General features: G+C 39.1%; 1 protein-coding gene across 1 annotated transcript in view; it reads right to left on the bottom strand.

Annotated features, from left to right (window-relative positions):
* Positions 1-16,740, bottom strand: part of ASHH1 (SET domain group 26) — a 134,616-nt gene that overhangs the window by 26,719 nt on the left and 91,157 nt on the right. Inside the window, exon 10 of the mRNA XM_087668217.1 lies at positions 15,615-16,167. Within this exon, the coding sequence (XP_087524343.1) occupies positions 15,615-16,167 (553 nt within the window). The remainder of the gene's footprint in view (positions 1-15,614; positions 16,168-16,740) is intronic.

Here is a 16,740-nt window from a genome sequence, read left to right as displayed (position 1 = left end):
GGCATTGCTTGCTGAAGAGATTCCAATCAAAACCCCCAAATTTTCCTGTGTTTTGGATTGCCAAATCATTGAAGATTTAAGGCAGACACCATAGTTGTCAGGTACGAAAGGTACGCTACGGTATGGTACGATAAAATACAATACTAAATAGTACCTTAAGATTTTATAAGGTACGGTACGATATTAGTACGACAAAAAAAATAACTTGATTATTTTGGTCAAAAAATAATAGAATAGATATTTCAAGTATAAATAGCAATGCTATTAGAGTATATAAGATGAGTACTTGAGGGTAACATGCCAAAACCTAATGCGGAATGCACAACATGCGCTACTGCTACCTACAACTTATAACTACATAGATGGGAGTGGAAACATCATACATGCATGATCATACAAATAAGAGAAGTGTGGGCTTGAGAGAGAAAAGGTTGAGAGAAATTGTTTGAATCTCAAGTAGCCTAATCTCATGGGAGAATCATATTAATATAAGGAGCATTTAGCTCGTCCCAAAGTGCAGTTTGAATGGGAAAGATGCATCCATTAAGTTGGTACCTTATGGTACTAATACGTAAAGAACGGTACCTAAAGTATGGTATAGTATCAAACCTTTCGTACGTGGTAGAGAGAGAGAGAGAGAGAGAGGCTTGGGGGAGAAATAAGAAAGAACTAAGAAAAAAAAAAGAAAGGAGAAAGAAAAAAAGAAAGTTGTAAACTTATAGTAGAGTGGCCAAAAAGTGCTCATTTTTTCGTACTAAATCGTACGGATATGTACCATACCGTACCGTACGGATCAGTCCGTACTACGTACGGAGACAACCCTGGCAGACACCAAGGAAAATGTGTTCAAACATGCAAGTTTGATTTTCCAGCCACTAAAAGCATTGCATTCAGCATTTCAATCTCACAAACAATGCATGCCAAAGATTAGGGTTTATGGACAGCAAGTTTACACATCTGAATTACTTCAATTTAATAGTGAATCAAAGGTGCACTAATTAGGTCAAAACTGCAAGAATGTTGGACAATCAGGGCTGAGGCCTCATTCAACTAATCGGAACAGTTTGGGACTAACATTCACTGCAAATTCCTCCTTGATTGCAATGTGGCAGCAGTGAGAGACAATGGATGCATTTCTCAATGTCATGTTGGTTAGCATTGGAATGATTGCAGCTATGTATGCTTAAAGACACACTAGTTGGAAGGTGTAATTGAGACAAATTCAAAGCTCGTTGGTCAAGCTTGGTGAGAGCAACTAAGGACTCTTTAGTTGAAGGGAGTCCGGTCCATTGAAGAGGCTCACACGAGATATCTTTAGCAAAAACGATGTTGGTCTGTGATAGCTGCATTGATCACATAGACGAGTCACAAGTAATTCGTATAAAGGCTCATCTTCAATATTAAAGAAACACCATAAGGGGCACTCACCTTGAGGGCCAATCTAGTGTCATCTATTGCATGTTCTAGCTCTCAGGTTCTTTGTGTCATCTAGTTTTTGTTGAATTGAACAGTGTGAGCTATAAGTTTGTGTTCACTGGTCTACAGGTTAGATCTACAAGCTTGTTCCATGGTTCTCTTGCTTGAACATCACCATCTTTCTGGGGAGGTGAGCTTCTCGTCCTCTCGAGGAGCAAAACATGCATTTTGGCTTTTACAGCAAGACTTTTACTTGTTGAAAACAGGCAATGGGCAAATGGTAAAAGATCTCACACAAAATTGGTAACAGGAGTCAGGAACAAGAATCCCCCCCTAAAAAGGATTCCACACATGGTTTTGAGTCACCAAATGCTGAAAATGCTTCAAGACAATGAGCAATCAATGTGATTGGTGAGCATGCAACTCAATCACATGTAACTCCACAAGTCTAAGGTGCTTAAGAGGCAAATGCAATGTTCAGGGCACATTTGTGAAGTGCCATTATGAGCTTGCAACAAAAGATTCTGCAACCTCAATTTGTTGAATTTATGCTATCAATTCCTAATGTTAAAGGGAGAAAGGTTGCCTCGCACTCTCAACAGCCAAGTGAGACGCATGGGTAATCTTTTCAACCAAAAGTATTGCATACGCTGGCAGCTGTATTGCTGAATGTGCACGGAACTTTGGTCAGCAACATGATCACCCATTAGGGAATAATGTGCAGTATATTCCTCATGGACAGCAAACAATTCATAGACCATCTACGCATCCGAGTTATTTTGGAGGTGAAACAATGCTTCAAGCTATGGATGCCACTACACCTACCAATGTTGGCATGCAAAATGCAACTAGTTTTCAGCCATTTATGTTAGGTGTTCAGGGAAATTATTATAGGGCATTGCAGTCCGAAATGAACACTACCATGTATGACAACATTGATATACAGCCAGGAATACAAACTAGAATGTTTGGTCAATTCAGAGATCCTACCAAGCATATGTTAAATGCAAATGTAGGAATGGCATCACCTAGACCACCATTTTTGCAACCACCAATCTATGATAACTTGACACCTTTGGGTAAGCTTGAAGACTACGAAGGTGGGAAAGCAGTCAAATTGGAAAATTTTAATGGTATGCAGGAGAGGTTGAAGGCTTTGACCTTCATTAAACAATTTGATGTAGTCTCTAGGGCCATTTTTCCAAGCATTCAGAAGTGCACAAGGCAGCCACTTTCTTAAAAGGGAATGCTCTTCAGTGGTGGACAACCCTTTGATGCGAGGCAAGGCATCAACAACTTGGGTGCATTTTAAATAGGTTTTCTCTTCCCAATGGCTCACAAATACTTTTGAAGAGCATGTGACAACAGCTTGGCACAAATTGGAAGCAACAAATTGTGCTGATTTGGAAGAGTATACAAACAAATTTTGGGCAGCTTTGTTGTTTGTTAGCCCTTTTCATGAGGTCACAATGGCTGAGCAAATAGAGGCCTATAGTTGTGCTCTAGCCAAAGAAATCTCCGACTATTGCATTAAGACAAAAGTGGATAGCAACCATGTAATAGGATTTAGGGGCAGCAAAGATACTTCAAAGGACAATGCCGAAAATAAGGACAGCAAGACTCAATTTTTGGGCAGTAAGTTTAAATCCTCGAAAAAGGATCAACAAGCTGAAAATCAATCTGAAGTCATTCTTTCAAAAAGGCAAATAAGGCAAAAGGTTATTTGCTAGTGCTAAGAAATTCATTGAAAAGAAGGCCTTGTATGATGCAAATAAATACTATGTTTGTGAACAAAGGGGCATATACCATGTGAATGCCTAGAACGTTAAGTCTAAAATTCATGCAAATGACAATAAGGATAAAAAAGGCAAGATGCACAAAACTTCAGCTAGATTAGTATCTGACCTTGTTGATGAGCAACCAAACATAGAGGCTTTAGAGCTATGGCATGCACAGGCGACGTGAGGGATCAGCATGGTTTAGTTTTCTCTAACACAAGTGCTCTTGCCAACTTCATTTTCCCAAAATTGGCAACCAAGTTGGGCATCGGAGATGATGAGATGGGTCCCATGGGTGAGGCTAGTTTGGCTTGTCTAGGACATCTAAAGCCAATTACCCCTACCATTGGACTCCATATTCATTTATAGTCATATGTGAAAGATGAGAATTTTCACATTATGCCATTGCAGGCTTGTCATGTATTATTGGGCATTCCATGGTGTCATAGAGTGCATGCTATGATTGATGTATATAACAGAAAAATTGCTCTCACTCACAAAAGAAGGCAACATGTTCTTGATGTGAAGTTAAAGGGAGAGTCAATTTCTCGTGTCATATTTCTCTGTACTTGGTTTTTGCAAAAGATGTTAGTGAAGGTAATGCTAAGTCTAATGTTTCAATGCTCAATAATGAGTGAACACAATTCTTAAAAGAATTCCAAGATTGTTTTTCCAACTCCTTACCTAGAGAATTACAACTTGAAAGGCTAGAGATTCATTCTATCGACCTAGTGCCTAGTAGTACGCCTTTGAACAAGCCACCCTATCGAGTGAGTATTACCCAACAACAGGAAATAATGAGTCAAGTTAATGACCCATTAGAAAAAGGGTTGATTCACTCTAGTTCATCACCCTTTTGCTTATCTGTACTCCTTATGCAAAAAAAGGATAGTTCATGGAAAATGTGTATCGGTAATTGCACCTTGCACAAGAACACCATCCAAAATAGATTCCCTTTATCGAGGATTCATAATATCCTTGATCAGTTAGAGGGAAGTGCAATATTCACCAAGATAGGCCTTAAAAGTGGGTATCATCAAACAAACATAAGGCCAAAAGATACACACAATATAGCTTTTAGGACCATTTTTGGGTTATATTAGTTCTTCGTCATGCCATTTGGGCTTACAAATGCACTTGTGACATTTAATCGCATAATGAATCAATTTTTTCGACCTTGCAAATGACATCATAGCCTACTCAAAGAATGAGACGGAACATTGAATGCATTTGACAACTTTGTTTGAGAAACTCAGAAAACACAAGTTAATTGATGCAAAAAAGGGTGAATTCTTCACATCAGAGATTCACTTCTTAGACCATATTGTCTCAAAAGATGGTTTTAGAATGGATCTTGTAAAAGTATAAACTATACACAGCTAGCTTCACTTGAGACCCTTGCATGATGTATGCAGCTTTTTAGGGTTTTGTTCATACGATAGAAGGCTGCAATTCTAATGTAGGTAGGCCATATTGTGGCATATGAGAGTAGAATTTTACAAGGTGCTGAGAAAAATCCACATGTTTATGAGAAAGAGTTACTTGCTGTAATTCATGCTCTTTTAATCATTAAACTTTGAGATATTTTCTTCCTCAAACTAAGTTGTCTAAAAAGCACATGCGATGGGCCAATTTTTTATCCATGTTTCACTTTTACATGGTGCACACAAAGGGTAAAAAGAAAATTGTGGCTGATGCATTGTCTAGGAAACCACGTGTTCCAATATCATCATGAGTTAGATGAGATGAAGACACAATATGCAAAGGATGAGGACTTTGCTAGAGTCTATGATCTTTTATCAAATGGTCAACACCACGAGCATTATACTCTTAGAGAGGCCTTTCTTATGATGCACGGTTGATTATGTATTACGAATCAGTTAAGGGCCAAGGGTATGATTGAAATTCATGCACCTCCATATGGAGGACATCGTGGCATTGATGCTGCAATGAACGCAATTGAGATTTATTTTATCGGCCATCTTTGAGATGTGATATGGATCACTTTGTGCGGACATGCATTGTATGTCAAAAGGTCAAGTTTGACAGACAAAAGGCATTGGGTTTATTGCATCTCTTACCTATTCTTGATATACCATGAGACAACATGGCTATGGATTTTATATTTGATCTTCCTAGGACACCTACACAAAATGATGGTATATGGACCATTATTTGCAGCTTCAACAAACAGGCTCATTTCATTCCAGTGAGGAGAAAGATAAGTGCAGATCACATGGCTGGATTGTCCATGCAAAACATCTTTAAATATCATGGTATGCCACAATCTATTGTAATTGACAAGGATCCTCACATGATGAGTCTCTTTTGGAGAGAGATTTTTGAGAATATGGGTACAACCCCAAAGTTCTCATATTCTTTTCATCCACAGACAAATGGGCAATCTAGAGAGGCAAATGGTACTATATTAGATCTTTTGGAATGCTATGTGTTTGAGCATAAAACCAAATGGGAACAATTTTTGCCTCTTGTGGAATATGCTTATAACACCACAATGCACAGTTCCACTAGTAAGTCATTGTTTGAGATTGTGGAAAGAGGGAAGAAAGTCCCACTGATTTTGCATACAATGGGTAAGATCTTTGAGGCCAACAAAGTATGTCAATAGTGCAAATGAAGCTTATACTAAAGTAAAGATAACTCTCCAAAAGAGTCAAGAAAAGCCAAAGAAAGCAATTGACATCACCACATAGCTTTAACATTTACAAAGGGTGATTAGGTATTGTTATGCTTTGAAAAGGCCTGGTTAAAGAAAATAAAGGATTAAGTGTATCTTTTCCCTAAACTCAGAATGAGGTATTATGGGCCTTTCCAAGTGTTGCAAAGAATCAATGAGGTGGCTTATAGGTTGAAGCTACCTAATCATTCAAAGATTCACAATGCTCTTCATATGCATCTTCTTAGGCCTTTCCATGGCGATGTGCCTAAGGATATCAATGATGAGATGCTGCCAGAGATTGAGGAACTTGATGAATTTTTGGTTCCCGAGCAAATATTGGCGCATAAGGAAAGGAATGTCAAGGGTAAAGTCTCCCGTCGCTATTTGGTGAAATTTCATAACTATGCACTGCCTGGCCACTAGGATAGTGGATCATAGATCCAGCTCTCAATCATTGCATTACGTCATATCTGACTAGTTTGTTGGGAATAAAGGGCCACCGTGCCTTTTATACATGCTTGGGGGTGAAAACTCACCATTTAGTACTTGTACTTTGGTCCTTTACATATAACTATCAAAAACCTAAAGACTGGTACATCTTTTCGTATTGTTGCTTGCTCTCTCTCTCACTCTCTCTCTCCACTATCGTCATTGCCTAACATTGAATCTCCACTGGTAGTCAATCACCACAAACTAGTATCAGAGCAGAAGGTTGCAGGTCGCTGAAGGTTGTAGGTCATCAGTCTTGGTCAGAAGTGCAGCAGCCAACAGGCCCTCCACAGGACGGACTGGTCAGTGTGGGGAAGACAGGCCCTCGACAATCAGCTCAGTAGGTCATACAAGCATCAGTGTAGGGGCAGTTTGGCGACGTGTGCAGGCCTACAAGTCAGCGCAGGGCTATCACCCGTCAATTTTTTTAATAAAGCAGCCATTTCTTTTTCTTCAAAGGTCTATCTTTTGTTTAAAAACTGTAGGCTTTCACATGCACACAAGCACAGCCCAACAAATCCCAGAGATAGGGCATTCTTCTAGTCCCAGAATTTGGGGATTTTGGAATACGCAAGAGATTTTACTCGTCAAAGAAAAATTTGTGGATTCTTATGCACTCCCAAGTCTCCAAAATTGGACACTTCCACGTATATGGAAAAATTGCAATGGGACAAGTGCAATTCTTGGAATTTTAACACATTGGACCTCGTACAATTTAGGGCTTTTGCAAAATTTGCAAAATTTGGGTCAAATTTGGTCTTGGTATGTACTTGCAATGCAATTTCTATGCAAATTGAGCATATAGGACCCTGGACAAATTTGAGGCTTTTGTAAAATTTGTGAATTTTTGGCAAAATTGGCTTGTGCAATCCATTCGCGAGTTATGTTTGATGTCATTTGAGCAATTTGAGCAGAGAAATTTCGGGATCTTTGATCGTGAGAGTCAAATTGGTGCCTGTGGATGCATTTGGAGCAAGAATTGCAGCTAAATTTTGGGGCTTTCTCATGTAACTGATGTATTAGCCTGTGATATGTTTGTTGACCTTTGAGTCACCTTTGAGCTGTAAATCATGGCTAGCAGCAGTGATAGTAGCAATCTTTTGCACATTAAGAAGCTTGAAGGTGCACACAACTGTGCTATATGGTAGAAGCAATGCTATAATGTCTCGGTGCAGAAGAAACAGGTGAAGCCCACTGAGACAAAAGGAGTTAAAACAACAACAATGGATCAAGAGAAGTGGGATGATTTAGATGAGCTTGCACGCTTTACCATAGAGCTTTCAGTGTCGGACACTTTGCTTTTCGACATTGAGAAACTGAAATCTGCCTATGATATGTGGCAAAGACTTGAGTTATATGCTCATAAAAGTGTAGCCAATAAGTTTTATTGGTTGAAAATTTTGATGGACCTTCATACGAAGAAAGACACAGCCATATCTGTACATTTGAAAGAGTTTAGCTCTATTTTCAACCAGCTGATTGCCTTGGAATTTCACATTGATGAGGAGTTCAAGGAAACATTTTTGCTATGCACCTTGCCTGAGAGTTGGGACACTTTTAGGACAGCAAAGAGTAATTCTAATGATATGCTGTTATATTCAAATGTGGAGAGCTATTTACTCATGGAGAAGCTCGACATGCAAAATATTTTAGCAAACAAGTCTTCCAATGCACTGCATACTAGAGGCAGATCCAAGCAAAAGGGCAACTAACAACAAAGCACGCAACAAGTCTCGTGGAAAAAATGTGGAGTGCCATCATTGTGGCAAGAAAGTTCACTTCAAGTGGGATTGTTTTAAGTGGAAGAAAGAAAAGGGCAAGGGCAAACACGCTGATGATAACAAAGATGATAAAAAGAACAACCAACATGCAAAGAAGAGCAATGTAAAGATAGAGGAAGTCAATGTAGTCCGCAGTCATGAGAGTAATAGTGGCAATGATGTACTATTTGCTTCTTCTTTTAGTGCAAAGTCGTTGATTGCAAATTCTGATTATGACATGCATACCTGGATTCGTAATTCAGGTGTCTCATTCCATATAACACACACCGTGAGTGGCTCTCTAACTACAATGGTGGTAGACATGGTATTATCCGCTTGGGGAACAATTATGCATGTGACATTACAAGGATTGATAGTGTGCAATTGGCATTTCCGCATGAATCCGTGTTCACTTTGCATAATGTGCAATATATACCCCAACTCAAGAAGAGCTTGATAAGCACAAGGCAGCTAGATGATGAAGGCTATCATACCACTTTTGGGGATAGCAAATGGAAAATATGTAAGGGTTGTAGAATTGTTGCTTAAGGCTCTCAAAGTGATACTCTATATCCATTACATGTATCTAGTGTGTGTGATCATGTTGCCATAACTGAGCAGCCAACTGTATCATGAGAACATGTATTCTTGAAACCTCACTTAACATGTGGATTAATTCTTAATCGCATGGTTAAGTAAATGTTGCACATGTGAGGTGCAACTAGGGTAAGAGTAAATTTACGAGCCCGAGACCTAAGGAAATCACGGGATGTCAAAGGCAAAAGTTACTATAAGTTATGCTGCACAGGTACCTGGTGGTATCTAGTGCCAGTTGTTGGCCTAGGTCATTCATTTGACCATAAGTGTTAGTTGGTGACACTAGAGAAGTGGCATTTAATGGTACCTAACGCCAATCTGATAGTCAAAGATGGCACAAAGACACTCGAGAATGGAAGTTGCCTAGCCAATTTAATTATTGGCCAGTCAGATTATTTTTTAAGACACCCAAATAATTATTAGATTAATTTTCAGTATCTAAAGACTGAAAATTAATATTTAATTATGGATAAGGCTGAAAAAACCATTTGGGAATGCTGCCACTTGTCAAAAATGCCCATCCAAGACTGAAAAACGTCTTTAGAGGCTGGAGAGAGGTATTTTTAGTGTATTCAACCTACGAGAGACAGGGAGGAGATACTGCTAGTTTGATTTGCAGCCATTGGAGAACCTTCTGAACCAACCAACAGCAAATGACAGCATCTACAAGCTGTTGAGACAGGGCAACAACAGTAAATGACTAATTTTCTTCAATTCTTTACATCTACAAGCTGTTGTGGCAAGGCAGCAACTGCATTTGTCTGATTTTCAGTCATTCTTCGCGACAAAACTCTAAATTTTCTCTCTCTACAGCTTTTACTCTCATCTCCCATCCATTTCACAGCCTTGCTCCAAAGATCTCAGCATTTGGACCCTTGGAGCCTGAGAAGTTGCAAATTTCTCTACGGTCCCTAATTTACAGCAAAAATTAGAGTTTAGCATTAGCCTTGGGAAGCTTGCCAGAAATTGGAAGCTCCAAGACTTGAATTCAATAAGACTGAAGCTGTTTTTAGCCTATTCAAGTGGAGGGACCAGCAAATAATTGAATTTGGGGCATTTTTCCATCTCCATCAAAGCGGATGAAGGCCAATCAAGTGCCTGAATCAAGAGGCAAAATAGATTAAAGATTTGTTGGTCACTTTGGACAGCAAGGGGAGTTTGGATTGCAAAGGGGATCGAGAGAATCCCATTGTAAATCAACTTCTTCTTCGATAAAGCTAAAGAAATACTCAGAGGGGTGCCAATTTTGGGACAAATCAGGTGTGCATTGTCCAAGATCAGTAGGTAAATTTGTATTTTCAGATTTACATTAATTGTTTATTGTTGTAATTAAGTTGTAATACCACCCATTTACGGAAGGAAGGCTAGTTACAAAGTGTGTCTTTGTGGCATAGCCGATTGGGGTACATGAGTTAAACTTAAATGAAAGTGCTTTCTTGTTTGGGTTATTTTCCCTATTTGAGGTATGCTAATTTGGCTGTTGTGATCATTATATTGTTGATGATGCCACATGCAAAGTATGGGTTTATTTGATCTGTCGTAATAAAGACAAGGCTTTGGATAAGTTTAAAATTTTCTTGGTACTTACTTAAAATTTAACCAGCAAGACATTAAAGTGTCTTCACTCTAATAATGGTGGGGAATAAGTGTCTAAAGCCTTTCAAGTCTTTTGTGACAGCAAAGGAATAAAAAGAGAGCTCATTACCCCTTATAATCTGTCCCAAAATGGTGTCACAAGGCATATGAACAGGACTATTTAGGAGAAGGTCCATATCATGCTGTCTCATGCTACATTACCTCATGGATTTTTGATAGAGGTTATTATGACAATCATACCCTTATGCTCGCATATGCATCTATGCAGTAACTCATCTTGCCCTAACCTATATAGTTGGCATGCTATCAACTAATAGGACTAAATTTTGAGGATGAGTCACCTAAGTCAGGCCTTTTCTATTAGTTGCTTAGGTAGTCCGTGCTCCAATACGTAGACAATGTCATCTACCCAGTATGGTGTTAGATTAGCCTTGAATAAATCTCTTTCACTGGAAAGGTTGAAAAGATGGGCGTCGGGCAATTCATCGGCACGATGCCTTTTCCAGCGGCCTCTCTTGTGGGGATGTGTGACATGTGGTCAGCACTGATAAATCCGTCACCAAACTGGTCTTTTGAGGAGCGAGAACGTGGGGGGGGAAGTAGAAGAGTTCTTGAAGAAGTTTGGTCGGGCAAGCCACCTTGTACATACTTGAGAGTGTTTCGCTGCAAAGGCATTTGTGCACATACGCAAAGAACAACGCAACAAATTGGAGCCAAAGTCATGTAAATGCATTTTCCTAGGATATGGTGACGAGGAAGAAATGGGATATAAGTTATGGGATCCCAAAAAAAGGAAAATTGTATGCAGCAATGATGTAATCTTCTAGGAAGATCACATGCATAAACAGCCTGAAAAGACAGAAGAAGTGAAAAAGATTGTGTTCCAAGAAGAAATACATGTAGGACACAAAGAGTGCCCGTTGTACGACAGAAAATACTTGCTGTAAATGACCCTATAAATGCAAGGAATGATGCTGAAATTGATCAGCAAGAAGTTGCCCATGATATACCACAGTTTCAGCAAGAAAATGTGCCTTTGGAACAGCCAGAACAGGCCAAACACCATGCTAAACCTTTGGAACAGCAAGCTGTTAATGCAAATTCGAAAAAATGAACAACTAGCAAACACTAATCATTGGGTAAGTAGGTCGACCAAAAACACTAAACAGCCAGATAGGTTTGTTTGTGGTGCAGATTATGTCATGTTAATAGATTGTGGTGAACCATCATGTTTCAAGGAAGCAATGGACAGAAAGGACAGCAAGAAATGGAATAAAGCTATGTGGTCAGAGATGAAATCTCTGAGAGAAATGGTACTTGGATTTGGTGCACTTGCCTAAGGGGCAAAAAATCCTACCATGCAAGCGGGTTTACAAAATGAAGTTCGCCTCTGGTTCCTCGCCAAAGTACAAAGCACGGATGGTAGCCAAAGGATACAAGCAAAAACATGGGATTGACTTTGATGAGATTTTTTCTCCTGTAGTCAAAATGACTACTTTACGAACCATATTGGGTTTGGTTGCATGTGAGAATAATGGAACTCATACAGATGGATGTAAAGACTGCTTTCTTACATAGTGATCTGCATGAGGATATATATATATGCAACAACAAGAATATTTTGTGGCTAAGGGGCAAGAAAAGATGGTATGCAAACTCAACAAAAGCTTGTATGGGTTGAAACAAGCACCACATGAATAGTATCATAAGTTTGATACATTCATGCAATCTCAATGTTTTAAAACAAGTCAAGTGGATCAATGCTTGTACACCAAGAAAGCGACAGATGGCAGTCTTATCATACTGATTTTGTATGTGGATGACATGCTGATTGGTGGTAAGGATGTTCATGCGTTAGACATATTGAAGGAGAATCTACATAGCATCTGAAGCAAATCATATTCTTGGCATGCGTATACTCAAGGACAAATCAAAAAGTCTTGTTTATCTATCACAGCAGGAGTATGTATTCAAGATTTTGCAGTGTTTTAATATGAAGGGGAGGAAAGCAATTGGTGTACCATTACCTCCATATGTGAAACTTAGTGCAGAGGACAACCCTCCATCTGATGATGAAAAGGTTGAAATGGCTAAGATCCCATATGCTTCCATTGTGGATAGCTTGATGTATGCTATGGTTGCTACACATCCTAACATAGCATTTGTGGTGCGAGTGGTTAGCAGATATATAGCACGTCCTAGTAGAAAACATTGGGAAGCAATGAAAGCTATCATGACATTTGCTTTGGAAAGCAAAAAGCATCTAACCTTGGCTTTACAAATGCAAACTATGTTGTTCAAACTGACTATAGGAAGTCTACTTCATGGCATATATTACCTTCACAAGGGGAGCAATTTCTTGGATCTCCAAATTGCAAAAGTGTGTTGTGTTGTCTACTACAAAGGCACAGTATATGGCTGCCACTAAGGCATGCAAGGAAGCTTTATGGCTTTCACGTCTAGTGGGAGAACCTGACATTACTGAGACTCCTATCCTCCACCGTGATAGTCAGAGTGCTATCATGCTAGCATGAAATCCCATCTTTCATGCGAAGACAAAGCACATAGAATTGATGTATCACTTTATCAGGAATGTACTTGACAGCGAAAGCATTGAGCTTGTCAAGGTACATACAGATGATAATCGTGTAGATCTTCTCACGAAGGGACTTCCAGCAAAGCTTTTTGCATAGTATATGTATTTTAGCTTTGTACATACTTAAGACTTAGTTGATTCTTTTCTCAACCTTCAAGCACACTGCCTTTAGGTAGGAGGTTGTTGGGAATAAAGGGCGACAGTGCCTTTTATATGTGCTTGGGTGGAACACACCCTTCAGCACTTGTACTTTAGCCCTTTACATATAACTATCAAAAACCTAAAGAGTGGTACATCTTTTCATACCCACACATCCTGCATCTCTCTACTACTGCTGCTCAATCTCTCTCTCTCTCTCTCTCTCTCTCTCTCTCTCTCTCCGCCATCACCATTGCCTAACATTGAACCTCCATTGCTAATCAATCACCACATGGTTCAATCATTACCTCTCCTTAGGCTAGTTTCTTAGGATCATGTGTCATCCTTAGCAACCTTAGGCTAGCTCCATTTTCTTTAGGCTAACATAACCTTAGCCATACTTTCACATTTTTCAAGTCTTCCACTGCACAGTCAAATACTTTCATTCACTTTTCCTTGCATTCTACACTCACTTCGATTTACTTTTTAACTTTAGCACAATTTCCATAGCATTTCAATATGAAACACTTGGTATGCATGTTTCTTTTATGATCCTTTTATGTTGAATTTTATATTTCTATTCATGTTTAACATTGCACGTTTTTATCCATCCTAACTAGGGTATGCATGTTTATGATCCTTTTATGTTGAGTTTTATATTTTAATTCATGTTAAACATTGCACATTTTTATCCATCCTAACTAGGCTGAAATGTCAGTTTTTCCGTTCTTCCCTTGGTGAGTATTGCTATAAGGAGTAGAGATGCTTTTCTCAAGATTTGAGATTTTGAAACTTTCTTTCATTTTGAGTCATGCATGGTCTGGCAGTATATGCCTCTTGATTGGTTATTCACTTAGGCCTTATAATAGACTTTCTTTTTTATGCTATAGTTGTTATCTTAGACTTGGAGGCCCTTTACAAGGCTGATATTGTACTTTGCCTCAAGATAATGTTCCAAAGGGATTTATTAAGAGAATCGTTCTCTTCTCTTAAGAAATGCATTTAGTGATAAGACTCATTCTAATGGGTCAAGTTTTACCACTTGGTTTACTTAATGGAACAAGTGCTTGACTACAAATCAAAAAAGCCTTTGAAAACTTAACCTTGGTTAGAGCCTATGCCTAATCTAAGTCCTATCCACCTTGATTATGTTTGTCAATGGGAGAGCTTACAATGCCATGGCTTTGTCGAGCTACTGCAAAGGTTATTTCCAAAGCTTCAATCACAATTACAAGACTTTCCTTTTGCATCTAACCATTGGAGTCATCTTATTAATATTGCACAACTCAAGTTCGCACAAGAAGAATTAATCTTGACCATGAACTCTAACTGTTCTCCATTTCAAAGGAAGGTGAAGTATTTTCATTTTATGAAGCAAATTCTCTCTTTGCCTAGAATGTCTACATCTATGACTTCCAAGTGTCAACTGTTGAGGTTCACAAGGCTGCACAACTAAGTGTATAAAATGCAAAGGGGATCCTAATGTTCACTCCTATAAAGGGGAAATCCAAGGGTGGCCAAAAACCTAAAGGAGGCAAGGCAAATTCTTAATCAAGAAATTTCCCTCCTCAAGAGAATTTTAAGAAACCTAGCTTGCAAAATATTTCCAAGAAGAATACATATTTACTCACTACTAGAAACGTGGCCTTATAGATGATGAGCACCACTCTAAGGACAAGGGCTCTCCAAATCCTCACCTTAGCTTCCACCAAAACAAAAGAGAGCAACACCACACATCAAAATCAATATCAAGGTGCCCATAACAACTAAATGTGTACACCTGTTGATGATGCCGCCTTTGGTCACCCCTCTCAGTCTGCATCCTTCCACAGTCCTAAAGGGATGTCTAATTGGTCACCCAAACCTTCCATGGACTTTGGCCCACAAGCCCATCTTGCCTCCTTTGAGAGCATGTAGGATGAGACCATGATCCGCAATGTTGAGCTGCCCTCCCTCCCACATAGACCTCGTTTGACCCCACACCTTAACTTGAGAACCACTTGGGTTGAGCTCTAGAGATCTGATACAACATGCACCCTCATCAATACTCTTGACTAACCCCATGGTACCATAGGCAGACGTAGGCTAATTATAACCTGCCACAAGAGCTAGGGCCAAGCCATCAAGCTACCTCGCCTGCAATACCTGTTTCTCTATGCTACAATGCCCAATGAGCGACTCTGTTGAATGACATCCATGTGATGCAAGAGTGCCTCCCCTGCCCCCTGGGGTGCAGTGGTCCCCCAAGAACATTTTGTTCTACCTCTAGATAAACATAGGCATTGCTTTTTTAGTCCATTATGTATCAATTGATGAATAAGGCATTCATGGACATGCATGTAATGTATAGGTTTCCATAAGTCAGTTTGGCCTTTTGAAGATGTTAATCAAGCTTTCTTTCTTCCGTTTTTGGGAAAAATTATATGTTTCTGCTAATCAAATCACAGAGCTCACGGTAGTTATACCTGGAAATCCACACATTCTACCCCATTGAATCAAAATACTAAATATATAAAGTTGCATGCATGACAAGTTTTAAATCACTGTATGATTGTGGAACATACCTCTGCAGATAGAACATCATCAAACCCTGCTTTGGATGACAGAAGTTGACAAATTTGTTGTGATTTGAAGTTCTTGTTGATGTCACTCTTTGCTCGATGAGATGCAAGGTGTCTGGACCTTTTGTGGGACACATTTGCCTTCTCGATTACAAGACTATCTTGTTGGCTAGAGTCCACAGTTTCTTTACTCAATGGATTCTCTTTTTCTTCAGTCATTTCATTACAAAGAACCCCCTCAATTTCAGCCTCTTCCTCCTTCATAGGTGTCTCTGATGGCTCTTCAAAAATTTGGTCAACATTTCCAGCAGTAGCCTCAATCTGTAGACAAGCTTCCTTATAATGTTGGGCTTCACTTTCTAACACACCCTTGTTTTCTTTTAAGGACTCTTCTAGAGCTTGATCAACTGGTGTTCCTACAGGGGTTAATAGCGGTGGTGATGCATCTTTAACAGTTGATTTCTTTGATTTTACAGAAACCTGTGCTCGCTTGAAGAAACTGGAAAGAGGTTCATCATCTTCAGAATCGTAGAGGGGTACATTTTCTACAGAATACCTGAAAAAAATTCATGTCAAGCTTGCTCAATTGTTGAATATAGCACCTTTCTTATACAAAGCAAACACAACCATTATTGATAAGACTTTTGTACTTCGTTTTTTGGCCTTTTATAATTTAACAGCTATTCCATGGAAGTTATTAGTCTTTTCAAGATTTCTCCATTTGTACTACATAATTGGTGAGATGCACAGTAACAATCAGTGTTGTTTCCATCTGTCAAGTTGTTCAAAACTCCATAACTGTAGAAATTAATGTTTGTTCACTTGTTTTATAGAAGAAACTTGGCATGCTCAACTGCATAATTGTAATCTTACTTTATCTTTCAAAATTGCCACTAATGTGGTACCTGAAACCATGGATCCAGATCTATATACTTCCAATAAACACAAAAGCAAGCTAATTTTGCATGGGAGTACACTAGCTATCTGTGAAACAGCCATTATTGTCATTACACAACCAAGCCTAATAATAAAGCAATGAGAAAGATCAACCCAAGATGATAGATCATCAGCAGCACCATAGCTCTGCATGGCTGAAAGGTGCAATACAGAAAACATTGACCAACACATG

This window comes from Lygodium microphyllum, chromosome 26 (assembly GCF_053477565.2).
Source record: "Lygodium microphyllum isolate KBCC chromosome 26, Lygodium_microphyllum_v1.1.10, whole genome shotgun sequence".
NCBI lineage: Eukaryota > Viridiplantae > Streptophyta > Polypodiopsida > Schizaeales > Lygodiaceae > Lygodium > Lygodium microphyllum.
This window is presented reverse-complemented; position numbering and strand designations above follow the sequence as displayed.